General features: G+C 39.2%; 1 protein-coding gene across 10 annotated transcripts in view; it reads right to left on the minus strand.

Moving 5' to 3' along the window:
- Window positions 1-14,502, minus strand: part of CEP83 (centrosomal protein 83) — a 29,346-nt gene continuing 14,844 nt past the window's right edge. For 5 of the 10 annotated variants that reach the window (XM_074575076.1, XM_074575106.1, XM_074575096.1 and 2 more), the window contains 9 exons: window positions 10,884-10,998; window positions 9,171-9,315; window positions 8,860-9,009; window positions 8,133-8,208; window positions 6,741-6,898; window positions 3,838-3,967; window positions 2,834-2,937; window positions 1,941-2,124; window positions 1-901 (listed from right to left, as the gene is read on the minus strand). In XM_074575076.1, coding sequence (XP_074431177.1) covers window positions 716-901; window positions 1,941-2,124; window positions 2,834-2,937; window positions 3,838-3,967; window positions 6,741-6,898; window positions 8,133-8,208; window positions 8,860-9,009; window positions 9,171-9,315; window positions 10,884-10,998 — 1,248 coding nt within the window. In that variant the 3' untranslated portion in view covers window positions 1-715. Of the gene's footprint in view, window positions 902-1,940; window positions 2,125-2,833; window positions 2,938-3,837; window positions 3,968-6,740; window positions 6,899-8,132; window positions 8,209-8,859; window positions 9,010-9,170; window positions 9,316-9,803; window positions 9,948-10,883; window positions 10,999-14,502 lie in introns of those variants that run through there. The other 5 variants (XM_074575121.1, XM_074575086.1, XM_074575128.1 and 2 more) reach the window with 3 other exon arrangements.

The following is a 14,502-nucleotide window of genomic DNA, read 5'->3' on the forward strand; positions in this document are numbered from 1 at the left end:
TTCAATCTTGAATAAATATTTTTATTGTACTTAAGTAAACAAATCACAGCAGCAACAAATACAAACTTACGTTTTCATAATGTGAAGGCAAGTTGTTATACTTCATCTCTACTGCATTATAATAAAAAACCCAATTATTGCTTATTCCCATTGTAAAAATACAAGAGGCACATTGTCGAGGGTAGGAAATAGAAGTTTTCAGCATTTTTTCCATTTCATTTCACCCTCTCTGTCCACGTGGGAACTTCAAAATAACAATCCCAATGTGGATTACAGCATCGTCAACAATCGAAACAGCGACCCAGCGAAACTCCACACTGATACAGTAACTTCTACCTTGAAGGAGTAAAAGGATGGTATCAAATAAGTTTTAAAGGATTTATCCAAAAAAATTTCATTTTACTTTTTATCTTAAATGTCAGCACAACTCAACCTTGATCAATGTATTTTAAAGTTTTGTGTGATGAGTTTATTTCGTGTTTTGACTTCCAAATAATTTCACATTTATATAAAAACATTTCAAAATGTAGTTAACCTTTCAGTGCTAATCAATTATATTTGATAATTTATGAGAGTCTATCAAAAATAAATACAAAACTACGCAGAATATATTTTCTGCTATTCAGGCACGTACAAGCGTGTTTTTGGCACAATATTAAAAGCACGTACAAAGGATAAGCTATTGAAAACAAACAGCATGTAGAGTTTGCACATTCTATTTGGAGTCCTCACTTTGGGCATCGCCCTCTCCAGTGAGCCTGTTTCTAGCCAAGGTCCTGTACGTGCCCCCCGTTGCTCGCTCTCTGGATGGCCCAAGATCTTGCAGCTGTTTTCTCTGTGTGGTTTCTAGTTCTTCCAACCGCTTGCGAAGCAGGGAAAGCTCTCTCTGATGCTGTTCCTCCTTGAAATAAATAAATTTAAAAGTTATATTACAATTTGCACCTACAAGGGACAAAAATGAGCAATAATTTCATTTTCATAGAATGGTTCGGGCTGGAAGGGACCTTAAACATCATCTAGTTCCAACCCCCCTGCCATGGGCAGGGACACCTCCCACTAGACCAGGCTGCTCAAAGCCCCATCCAGCCTGGCCTTGAACACTTCCAGGAATGGGGCATCCACAGCTTCTCTGGGAAACCTGTTCCAGTGCCTCACCACCCTCACGGTAAAGAATTTCTCCCTAATATCTAATCTAAATCGCCCCTCTTTCAGTTTAAAACTGTTACCCCTCGTCCTATCGCTCCACTCCCTGACAAAGAGTCCCTCCCCATCTCTCCTGTAGGCCCCCTTTAGGTACTGAAAGGCCCCTCTAAGGTCTCCCCGGAGCCTTCTCTTCTCCAGGCTGAACAACCCCAACTCTCTCAGCCTGTCTTCATATTGTCTTATATTTTCTCTTTTGTTTTCTTTAATTAATGATTTTAAAATAAAAACTGTGAAGTCCAAAATACCCTTATTCACGAAATCCTACTCCTCAACGTCTTGTGGGTATTGTTCAGGGTTTGTCCTCGCTCACTGCAAGGGGGTTGCACCAGATGGGACCTTTGAAGGTCCCTTCCAACCCAGACTGTTCCATGATTCTGACATTGATGATGAACAACACCAGCAAGAAATATGCATGCGGGCATCCCTCCTCTTAGATGAAGAGGCACACAGACCTGTATTTCTTGCCCAGAAGGAGCCATTTAGAGCCCCTCAGGAGAAGGACAAAGTAGGGAGAACCAGACTAAAACCACCCGTTTGTTACATGCTGTAAATTATCATTTGTCTTTCAAGAACCTCTCCCTCTTGCGAGGAAGGGAACATCACGAGAAGCATTCCTGAAGGCTTCCTTCCTCTGTTCAAAGATCAGATGCTCCTTCCTTAAGACTAAGGGCTCTAATGAAGGACTGTTCCAGGACCCTCTTTTGTTGTATTATTTTCACAACTTGTAAATACGTCACCACCTGAAGAAGGGGGAAGGAGGCTTCAGGCCCAGGAGGCAAGGCAGATGATGACATTATACTGACTGGATTGAGCGACGGTATGTTAGGATTCAGAATTAAACTCCGGAATTCATTGTGCCTACGTTGCAAGTCCTTTAGTCTCTTCTGGAGGCGCGCATATTCTTCATAGGAAACATTCTGCCTAGGAAATAAGAGATTTCTTATTGCTCAAAATCTTTATTACCCCAACACAGAAGCGTACGTCTCCCCAAGAACTCTGCTGTTTACTATCCCCATGCAGGAACATGCCGTACCAGAAGAACAGGAAGGTGGAACACCTGTGTATATTCTTCTGTCTAAATGTCTATCTTTTTATCCTTTTTATGGATTTTATGTCTATCCCCTTTTATAGAGGGACTTTTGTCCCTCTATATATTAAGCTATCTGCTGTTTTCAGATTAGAATTTACATGGAGTAAATTAAGTTTTTAACAGCATTCACAGTGGTGAGCCACAGGAGCCACATTGAATTATTTCTTGGAATCAAGCCCTCCACAGGTGCTCAATGAAGAAGAAAAAAATAGGAGTTTGTCTTTCAGAGAGTTGCAAAATCTGTTTCTCTTGCAATTATGAAGTTTTTTTCACTTCTTTCTTTCGAAGGGATTCCTGCAACTGCATCTATCAGATATTTTCCCCTCGTTTCTCCCCAAAGAGACAGCCTTGCAGGTGTCTTATAAGCTCCCAGCTGCCCGTCCTAAACAGAGTCCATTCAAAGAATTCTAGTGCTGAAAATTCCCTTACACCGGACTCCAGTTACTAAACTGCAACGTATCTTCAAAATTACTTCATGTTTCTAAGTCGGATCTTGGGCATGTATCATTTTTCAAGCTAAGAAAAAGCAAAGTTTATTACCTATTTAGCACCTGATTTTCTTTTTCTAGCTCTTCTATCTTGGCTTCCAAAAGTTCTAGTTTCTCTTGCATCCTCCTTTGTTTATTATCAGTGAGAGTCTTTCTCTGTCAAACAGACATTTCAAACAGAGCTAAGTAATGCTTTCACAGATTAGATCCTGTAAAAATTAAATATACGCTGTACGTGGTTTCAAAGCTGTGACAGTTTTTCAGATTTTCCTTCCTTAAGAAGTGGTGCTGTGGTGTTTGAAGGTTCTGAATCCCCGCGACGGGAAACAGAAGAGAGGGGAAATGATCCATAGCTGCGACTGAAAGAGGCACAGCTGTCAGTCACTTGTTGGTCGGTGACCGACTGTACTAACAAACACTGACTCTATTTGAGAATTACAAAACTCATTCTTTAAATGACCATGTATAAATAAGTATAAACATGACAAAAAGAATGTATGCACTGTTCTTTTTTGGTTTTTTGGGTTGTTTTTTTTTTTTTTGCGCATGTTGGCCTCAACTTTACCACCTTAAAAGCTACCGGTAGGTTTCATAACCTGTGTATGTCCAATGTATAAAACTGCCAATTAATCTTGAGCTTTTATAAACAATTAGTCAGCTTTTCCTTTCAAGTTATTTTATAAATAGCAAGCTTAGAAGACAACATAAAGTTTTGATATTCCATCACAGCAAAGCAGAACATCATTTGTCTAGTATCTGAAACATAATCCTAATTAAGGAGTCCACCTCTTAAATAACCATATATCCACACATGCACGTGCGCAAAAAAAGCCTCACAAAATCATTTGATGGCATTATAACAGAGCTGTTGGCTGTAATATTCTTTTGCATATCGCTTCAACCTATTTCTACGCTAGTCTCAAAGAACTTGATATATTTTGTTACCATATTCAGTAGATTGCAAATAAACTCTCGATAATAAAACAATTCTATCTGGCCAAAGTAAAGCTGAACTTTTCATTAGCTGGATCATTCATAAAGGAAGAGTCAACGTGCCTTTTTCTGAGCAACAGCAGCCCGACACAGCCTGTTCTTCACTTGGTTGTATTTCTCTTCTTTCTCCGTGATGCGCTGGGTAAGCACGTGCTTCTCCTCCAGCCATTCTATACGTTTGTATTCTAAAGTCCTTTGAAAAAAATCAGATTAAAAGATTAAGAGGTTATATGTACAAAAGCAGGATGTCGGATTAATGCTTTAAGGCTCTTAAAACAGATGCATCTTTTCACAACTCCAACCTTTATATACTTGAAGGACGTGATTTAAATTTGATTGTGCTGACGATCTGATCATGACTAACAACATCCGAACCCGTGCATTAACATCATCCTAGGCTTTGTTCAACTGTGAGGCACATTTTGAAAACTGATTCCAATAAGCTCGTTAGTTGTTGGCTGCTTGTTGGTTTGGCCTGTTGCCAAACCGTCCACAGAAAAACTCGGAATTCAGATCAAAGGCTCACACTGGAACACAAGAGTAGACACCTCTGCCAAACACCAGTTGTCAGAAGAGCCGACAGCTGCCTGCTCTGTTTGGGGGGTAAGAGATGTAAGAGAACGGGTTGCTGCCCTGCCTGGTCTACTGTGCCTTTGGAATAGAGAAGGACAGACGACCGGCGTGTGCTCCCGACCAGAACAAACGCCAACACAACAGGAAGCTCCCACCAAGATGGTTCCTAGACAACATTCCAGCCGAACACGCACCACTGACAGCATATGTTATCTGTTCAGGCCTTTGCGTAGGCAACACACTAAAATTAGGCTGTGTTCTCCTGCAGTCGATAGTAAAAGGAGCCAGTTTCTCTCTGCTGCCTGGTTTGTTTGGGCTATCTGCACTGTGGGTCAAAGTAGACAAGAACTAACCGCATATTTAACTACATTACTATAAAGAAAAAAAAAAAAATCAAATGGTGAGATTCTGTGCAACAGCTTTTAAGAAACACAGTCCAAGACATGGTATAGTGCATCCGTACCACTCCAGTCCTGGGTCGATGCAGTTTCCCTACAGGGACTCTGAATAAATTTCAGGGACTCTCCATAAATTTCTCACCAAACAGCCTTTCCCTTCCCCGCTGCAGATGTATCAGGAATCATCCACCCTCATATCAGAACCAGGATCCTGGCCCGCTTGGTACCTGTCACAGTTCTTTTAGCAGACCCAGCGTGGCTCGTACCTTGCTGTTGACTGTAAATAACTACTAATACCCAGGAACCAAAGGGCTTTCTCGAAAAGCACTGCTTAACAGTAAAAGAATGTCGTTTGAGACAGTGGTTAAAAACGCCGTGAGATTATTTTTTTTTTAATGCCAATAAAGCTGTTCCTGAAACGTTTAACAAGTGCCTGTTTGAGCTCATCTCTGATCTGAATCAGTCTCATAGCTTGCCTTCAGCCCTTTTTCTCCTTTCACATTTTCATTTCCAAGCCTAAGATTGACACAGGCAGGCAGGCAGCTGCTTTGCCTACTTATGGCTCAACTGGCATTATTTTACTTATCTGAAACTGTTTATCTTAGGCTTTCTTATCTTTTGGTCCTTATTTCACTTCCTCTTTAAGCCAAGTTGCTTTGGTGCAACTTAACTCTTGGAATTGAAGCCCGTAAGAATTACTGAACTGAGGAAGGAAGTCCTATCCCCCACAGAGTCAGAAAAAGAATGGAAACATGTCCCAAGGCTCCCCGGGTAACAGTAGGACAGACCTGGAGGACTTACATGTAGGCTGCAAATCTGCTCAGTTTCTGCGGTATCAGCCTCGGTGCATCTCCTGTTATCTACATACTTATACAATGATGTCTGAGGACTGCCAAGGTCCTTCCACCTTCCCAGCAAAACCTGCTCCTGACAGGTTTACGGCCCACAGATACGTAAAAGACACTGACAGTCTCACACAACTAACAGTGACAATCTCACTGAAAATATGAATACACCTTCCTAAAGTAAACACCCAGAGCATTTAACGTGCTACTCACAACCATATTCTGCAGTCCCAATGCAATAATTTCTTCAAATGTTAAACTGAAAAGCAATATTTAAACTAATGACAACAACGCAATTCCAGTACCAATCCATAGCAAAAGGGAAGTTAAAACAAAAAATACCACACTAGATCTTTTGCAAGTTTTCTGTTTAATCTGGGACAATGACTTTTTAAAACCCACCACACAATAATCCAGGACAAGTTAGACACGTACTTGGTTATTAGGCTACGAAATACTAAATAGCTATTTCCAGACGAACTGATAAATTAATCTTTAAATTACAGATAAGTGATCATTGCTATATGGAGTCTGAACAAGATTTGGTTTCCTTCAGAATTTATTAGCATATTTTGATGGTGCAAAAAAGCTTGTGCAGAAAAGAAAAGTGATTATTTTTAATTTTGATGAGAGCAACTAGAAGATATCCAATAAGCTTTTATTTGTCTCCTGTCAGCTAAAAGGATCTAGTGGGACAGGGGAAAATAAAAAAAGTATATATACACGTATACAGCCCCGAAACCTTCTAAAGCATAATACAATGCTGATATGCTTTTTTCACCCTTATTGCCTGAATATTCTTAAAAGAACTGTGTGTAAAACTCTAGATCCACTTAAACTAATATAAGTTTGACATTCACTTCAGTATATATAGGATTTCATTTTATACAAATACTATATTTCACTAGTCAATCATTAATTGTAACAGACATGAATAGAAACAAACTCCTATTTTTGAAGTTATCACAAGCAAAGCTTTCATACATACTGCAGAAAGTGTAGCCATTTTTTACAATTATCCAATATTTCCTGTTCATTTTTAATTTCTGACTTTATTCAGAATCTAGAATCCATAGTTAAGTAATCCACATGAAAGGAATGCAAGCAATATGAAAAGGAAAAGCAAAGACAAAAGGAAGAAAAAAATTACTTCTCTGTTTCCAGTTGAGCTTTTTCTGCCTGAGTCCTTGCATGTTGACATTCCTGTTTTAATCTCTCTATTATTTCCTTCAGCTTCTGATTGGACTCCAGCAAATCATTTTCTGATTGAGAAAGTGAGGCAAGCTGGAGTTGCAGGTCATGAATTTGCTACAAAAAAAAAAAATAAAAATGCAATTTTTCCATTTAAGAAGGTACACAAGTAACTAACAATTAATTCTGAGATACTGAGATAGAGCAAAACGCAGACACCAAACAGCTGCACTACCGTTTCATAAGCCTTTCTCGTTTGTTCCTTTTCTCGTTACGCAACAGCTTCTCCAGAAGCTTTACAGTAAATCGCTACTGTTAATCTGACCTAGTTAAAGATGTCCCTGCTTACTGCAGGGGGCTTGGATAGATGACCTTTAAAGGTCCCTTCAAACCCGACACATTCTATGATTGTAGACAAAGAAGGTTTTCTATTGTAGCAGAAAACGAAAGGGAGGTAGAAGTCTTCAGTCATTGATGTGTCCCCTAGAACTTAAGAAATCCGACATTAATTAAGCTCCAGGGCTGAACAGAACTAGAGCACCGCACAACATTTGGTAGCAGAGCTGTGGAGCTACCCAGCCTCTTCTCTCTCAGAACACACAATGCGCTACAGCCAGCAGTGCCTGCACCAACCAGTTCACAAAACCAAGTACGTAGAGAGTCGGAAAAGTCCAACCTCCAACCAAAAGCCAGCACACAGATAGGATGATTTCCCTTTCCTTTTCCTCTCCCCACATGGACACTCTGATACCCCAATTTCTGAAGGTAAAAAAACCACATTGCCTTGAACTTCAAGTGCACGCAGCTCGCAGACTACTTTGATGCACAGCTATGTTCTTGTCTACTACATAACACCATGGGCAAGCAGGAGTTAAAATAATTAGGTTTTATTTTCAACACTGCCATGAATTCACTCTGCAATAGAAATATACCTCTTTACACAAGTTTATTCATTTATGAAACATCTGTTAAGCACTTGAAGAACCTCAGATAAGAGATGCAGTGTAAATGCAAAGCATTACCTAGAAACAATTTATAAGTCTCCATGGAAACTGAATCTCCAGTTAAATAGTGCATAACCGTACTCAATATACCAGTCTATAAACATTCAACTCTGAAATCCTTGGTACCCACAAAATGCGTGAAGCAGAAAGCTGTAATCCATTTATAAAGGTCCGGGAAAGCATGACTGATTTCTGAACACTTCCGCTTTTAAATATCTGTTGTATGCATTTTGTGCCTCAGGAAAAAAAGGCCTTAAAAATTCAATCTAATCTTTGAACACTGGACATGGTAACTGCAGGAAAGACTGTATTTCTCCATAAAACGTTACAATGCAATAAAACATTACCTGTTTCAGATCAACACTTTCACGTTTCTTTTCTTCCAACTCCTCTGTCTGAATAGCTTGCTGTTGCATTTTTAATCTAAAATTGTAGAAGACATCCTTATTTTTATCTGATTAACATATAGATGTTACAAGTTAGGACAAATCAGTCTGACAATAGACTATATTGCACAATTTGAAAGGCTGATAAATAGTTAACTAAGCAATGATTAAAATATATTTTTGTTGATTATTAGAGTTCATATAGGTGTGAGAAATGCATTGATTTGTTTGCTTCTGGAGTATGATTTTTGCTCATTTTATCATACCGACCTTCATACAAATACAGTAACCAACTCAAAGAGATATCGTTTTAGGGCCCCAGTTTGCCAGTTGCTGAGATGGTGCCATTGTGGAAAGAAAAATGGTTTATTCTAATGCTGGGGCTGTGCCAGCAGCCAACACGGACCCACTTTTAACAACCATGAGTATTGCAAAATTATGTCTTTAAAATGTTCATTAAAATCATGCATTTTTAAAATGTTTGGATGAAAAATGGCGTTTTCTTTTTTTAAACAATACATTTTTAATTCTATCCTCTTTTTAAACAATGCAACAGATAATTCTGTTTAATTTACCATAATGAACACTTGTGTATCTATGAATAGTAAACTTTTATACTGACAACTGTAAAGAAATTAGCGGGGGGAAAAATGGGAAATTTGCGTTAAGGTTAGAAAAGCCACACTACCGCAAACGCTGAAGTTCCTTTTTGCTAGATTCTTCTGCCATCTGTACAACACGTAGTTTCTCTTCATACTGATCCTTTTCAGATTGTCTCCAAGTATCTTGTTCCATCTTCATCTTCTCTAGATCAGCTAATCTGTTCTCGAGTTCTAACCTGAGATGTTATTCAACACGCACACAAGAATCATGACAAAATGCCAGAAGTGTATAGTTGCTAAGAATGGCATTTTTTAAAAGTCACTCAAAACACTCCTCTTTTTTTTTTTTTTTTTTTTTTTTTTTTTAAGAAGTTGAGCAGTAAATCAACAAACATACTTTTCATCCTGTAAGGCTGCAATTTTTTCAAAAACTTCCTCTTTGGCAGCTTGCACTTTACGAATTAGCTCCCGATCCTTTTCTACTAACAGCACCTTATGACGTTCAACAGCTGCCTTAAGGATTTCCTTGTCTGACAGCAATCCTGCATTATACATTAAAAAAAGTTAAAATGTCATTATTGATATCAGCCTGATGAAAACCAGTATTAAAATAACTTTATAAATTGTTAAAAGGGAGCTAGAAATCACAATTCACATGATAGAATAAATGAATGGGGAAAAAAAAGCAAAAAACAAAAAACAAGAAAAACAGAAGAGACACGGCCTTTCTTAGTATAAAAGCAACATTTCAAAGACTTTTTGAACAGTAACCACTACATTGGAATCTCTGTCTGTGAGGGTTTATTATCTTAACATACAAAAGTAATTAAACAGTTGGTGTTGTTATAGATTTAAACTCTAAAGCAATTTTTGCTAAGCAGTTGTATCTGGATTAAAAAATAAAATAAAATAAAATAAAATAAAATAAAATAAAATAAAATAAAATAAAATAAAATAAAATAAAATAAAATAAAATAAAATAAAATAAAATAAAATAACTATTCCACAATAGCTACAAAAAGGTCAAGCAAGAAAACTGGTTATTTTCTTTTTATGAAGAAGTTTATGGTAAACAGTAACTGGTTACCAGTGAAACTGTAGTAACTTGGCAACAACAAATCTCACCTTTTAATCCACTCATATTACCAAGTGAGGCAATTCTAAAATTATGACCCTATAGGCAGGGATAAAAGATGCAAATTAAAAACTTGTGACCAAGACACCTGTGTTCACTGGCAAATAAGCCAACACGCGAGAACAGCTACTCCTGGTTATTTAGCTAATTCAGTGACACAAACTGGATTCCACAGCAAGTTCAGGTTAGCTTAAATCTTGCCTGTATTTAGTTTCGTATTTCATAGGGTCCAACGTTTTCTGTTCGCAATATGCTGTAAGTGCATTGTCGATACAGAAAACACCACTTTTTAGTTGCTCTTAGAGAACTTAATATCAAAGCAAGTGAACAGGAACAACTGTTCCAGGGAGGTGAAGGTACTATTTTGGGGTTACAGCAAATCAGTAAAGATAGTCCACTTCAAAGTTGTGTAGTGATTTAAATCATCGACACGTAACTAGTACTAGAAAGCTTTGGCTTTTCACTCTCGAAAGCTATTCCAAGTTGCCTACATACTCAGCTGTATTAGGTAGCTTAGAACATTGGCTATTTTCTTCAAGGAATGAAACAGAAATTGTATTTTATTTCACATAGCAGCCTTACCCAATTGTTATCAATTCCATGAACACAGAATTAGAAAGCAAAACAACCAATATGGTATGTTAAAGTTTCAAGCAGAGTCTGAATGACACTAGAATTTGGCAAGAATGAAAAAAATATCCAAGTGAAGTACATGATTTGAAACAGATTATGCTCAAATGGTGTCATAAATTCACTAATTTACGTAAATGAAAAATTGTTCTGTAACTGTTCTTCTCAACCTAGTAGACCAAGTGAAAAAACAGTTATTTCAAATATAAAATGAATTGTCAGACCTGTGACCTAGATCAGAATTAGAAGGTGAAGGCTGCTGGGGAATGCTTGGAGGAAAAATGATTGTAGTATTCTGACTAGAAGTTACAAAAGAAATCATTAGAAATTAATTGCACATTTTACCATCCATTTCACTTTGAATCTTGTTTCTCTCTCTTTCTACATCACTCTTTGTTCTTGCTGCCTCCAGTTTGACATTTGTTACTTCCAATTTATGTGAATGTTTAAGTTCTTCTACCTATGAATTAGAAAAAAAAAACCACAAATCAACAAAATTAAATACACATTTGCAGCTTTACTGTAAGTTTTTCATGTGATATTTTGTTAACAAGAAATTCTGTGAAAATAATATGGACTACACTTACTTTAAATGTACCTTAATTATTTTTTTTTATCTACTGCAAGGGACCTTAAAGATCACCTAGTTCCAACCCCCCTGCCATGGACAGGGACACCTCCCACTAGATCAGGTTGCTCAGAGCCCCATCCAGCCTGGCCTTAAAAACTTCCAGGGATGGGGCTTCCACCACCTCTCTGGGCAACCTGTTCCAGTGTCTCACCACCCTCATGGTGAAGAACTTCTTCCTAACGTTCAGTCTGAATCGACCCATCTCTAGTTTTAATCCATTCCCTCTAGTCCTACCATTACCCGACATCCTCAAGGGTCCCTCACCACCTTTCTTGTAGGCCCCCTTAAGATACGGGCAGGCCAGATAATTTTAATGGTGATTATAGGCGGAAATGGATTATAGGGGTAATGGTGATTATAGGGGTATTTGTGATTAATGGGGTGAAATCCTCTTGGCAGCCAGTCACCAGTGGTGTCCCTCAGGGCTCAGTTTTGGGGCCAGTTTTGTTTAATATCTTTATCAATGATCTGGATGAGGGGATTGAGTGCACCCTCAGTAAGTTTGCAGACGACACCAAACTAGGTGGGAGTGTTGATCTGCTTGAGGGTAGGAAGGCTCTACAGAGGGACCTGGACAGGCTGGATCGATGGGCCAAGGCCAACTGTATGAGGTTTAATAAGGTCAAGTGCTGGGTCCTGCATTTTGGTCACAACAACCCCAAGCAACGCTACAGGCTTGGGGAAGAGTGGCTGGAAAGCTGCCCAGCAGAAAAGGACCTGGGGGTGCTGGTGGAGCCAGCTTAACATGAGCCAGCAGTGTGCCCAGGTGGCCAAGAAGGCCAACAGCATTCTGGCTTGTATCAGGAATAGCGTGGCCAGCAGGAGCAGGGAAGTGATCGTGCCTCTGTACTCGGCACTGGTGAGGCCTCACCTCGAGTACTGTGTTCAGTTCTGGGCCCCTGTGTACCAAGAGGGACATTGAAGTGCTGGAGCGTGTCCAGAGGAGAGCTACCAGGCTGGTGAGGGGTCTGGAGACCAGGTCATATGAGGAGAGGCTGAGGGAGCTGGGCATGTTTAGCTTGGAGAAGAGGAGGTTGAGGGGAGACCTCATTGCCCTCTACAACTACCTGAAAGGAGGTTGGAGAGAGGTGGGTGTTGGCCTCTTCTCCCAGGTGAATAATGACAGGACCAGAGGAAATGGTCTGAAGTTGCGGCAGGGGAGGTTTAGGTTAGATATCAGGAAGAATTACTTTACTGAAAGAGTGGTCAGGCACTGGAACAGCCTGCCCAGGGAGGTGGTTGAATCATCATCCCTAGAGATATTTAAGAAACATGTAGATGTGGCACTTCAGGGCATGCTCTAGTGGCAGAGATTGTAGGTTGTTTGGTTGGACTTGATGATCTCAAAGGTCCTTTCCAACCATGAAGATTCTATGATTCTATGACAGATACTGTAACACTAAAGCTATTGACATATAAAGGCCTACGAAGATGATCAAGGGACTGGAGCACCTCTCTTACGAGGAAAGGCTGAGAGACCTGGGTCTGTTTTGCCTGGAGAAGACTGAGAGGGGACCTCATCAATGCTTATTAATATCTAAAGGGTGGGTGTCAGGAAGATGGGGCCAGGCTCTTTTCAGTGGTGCCCAGTGACAGGACAAGGGGCAACGGGCACAAACGGGAACACAGGAAATTCCATCTCAACATGAGGAAAAACTTCTTTACTTTGAGGGTGGCAGAGCACTGGAACAGGCTGCCCGGAGAGGTGGTGGGGTCTCCTTCTCTGGAGATATTCAAAACCCGCCTGGATGCGTTCCTGTGCAACCTGCTCTAGGGGAACCTGCTTTGGCAGGGGGGTTAGACTAGATGATCTCCAGAAGTCCCTACCATTCTGTGATTCTGTGACATGATCTGATTCCCCAAATCATGATCAGTGCTATTACAGGTTTTTATTAATTCCTCCGGTCACACACTGAAGATTATTGAATGAGTAGTCAGTCATCTTGAAATGCAGGTTTTATGTATTCCCCGATTAAAAAAATTGAAGCGCTCAAACACAACATATATACCAGAAACGAGGCTGTCTGACTATTGACACGTATTTCATCTTCAACCAGCCAGTTATTATAAGCTACAGTGTAGAAAAGCTACTCTTTTAGGAAGCCTTGGTGATATTTGCACAGATGTGCAGGATTGCCTGTGAAAACTTGGTTTCTGAGTAAATACTATACATTCTACAAGCCAGCCTCTGAATATTGGGGTATTAAAGACTACTCATTGGAAGTATCTTGCTGTGACACTGACCCAACTTGCACAAGACCCTGATGCCTTGCTAACTCAAGCATTAGCATGTCAGTTTATGCATACTTCACTCTGACTAAAGATCCTTCAAAGTCCAGCTAAAATAAAGTTAAATTTAATCTCCTGAGGTGAAAAAAAAATAGCAATATGCAAAACCAGATTATCAATTGCTCCCCCAAGTAATTTCAATTTGCTAACTATTTATAGTCCCTTGACCTCCTGGAGTGCTACACCACTTTCTCAAAAAACAGGTCTTCATAGTTTTAAAGTGCATTTTAAATCCAATACTTCTCTACAACTGTGACATACACATCAAATGGCCTCACAAAAGCAGGAGCTTTAAGAACATCAATTCAAAGACAATTACTGCTTGCATGGAAACTTTCTATAGTTTAGGCATTTGTACGCAGTAATTACACGGTCAATGAGAATTAAATATCTAGAGGAAAGCACTTATAATGAAAATCCATTCACAATGACAAATGTAATTACAACCTGCTAGCATATACAAGTGGCAAAAGGTTAAGAATGACATAGCAGCTTATTAAGTAACTACACGGTGGATTTGGTTGCTTAAATACTAAGTTGAGAACATTCCAGGGCAATTTGCAAAGATTTAAGGTGGCTTTTTTAAGGCACAAAATCCGGAAGTCAAACGCGTGCACCTGTGCTCAGGAATAAGTTTGAGTGGGTGCAGAAGTGGGTGGAGGTACCCATACAAAGTGCATGTCAGTGTTACTTTGGAAAGTATATTCAGAAATGCAGGATAGATTTAAGTCAACAGAGAGCTTAAAATAATTCTGCATTCATCTAGATATATAAGACCAAAGTTACTGGCTTTGCAGTGAGTTCATAACTCACTAAGCCTCTCCAGAAAGGTAAGAAAACACAGGGGATTAAATTTGCTACCTAAAACTGACAGATGTGATAAAAATTTATTACCCAGTATTCTTTCCAGAAAGGAGGGAATCAGAGACAACAGAAAGCTAATATTTACCCAAGTAACTATTTCATTAGGACTAGTATCCTGACTCAAATTTACATAAAGCAATGTAAGCATTCTGAAATATTTGAAGGTAAAATGGTTTATCA

Source organism: Larus michahellis, chromosome 1 (assembly GCF_964199755.1).
Source record: "Larus michahellis chromosome 1, bLarMic1.1, whole genome shotgun sequence".
Classification (NCBI taxonomy): domain Eukaryota; kingdom Metazoa; phylum Chordata; class Aves; order Charadriiformes; family Laridae; genus Larus; species Larus michahellis.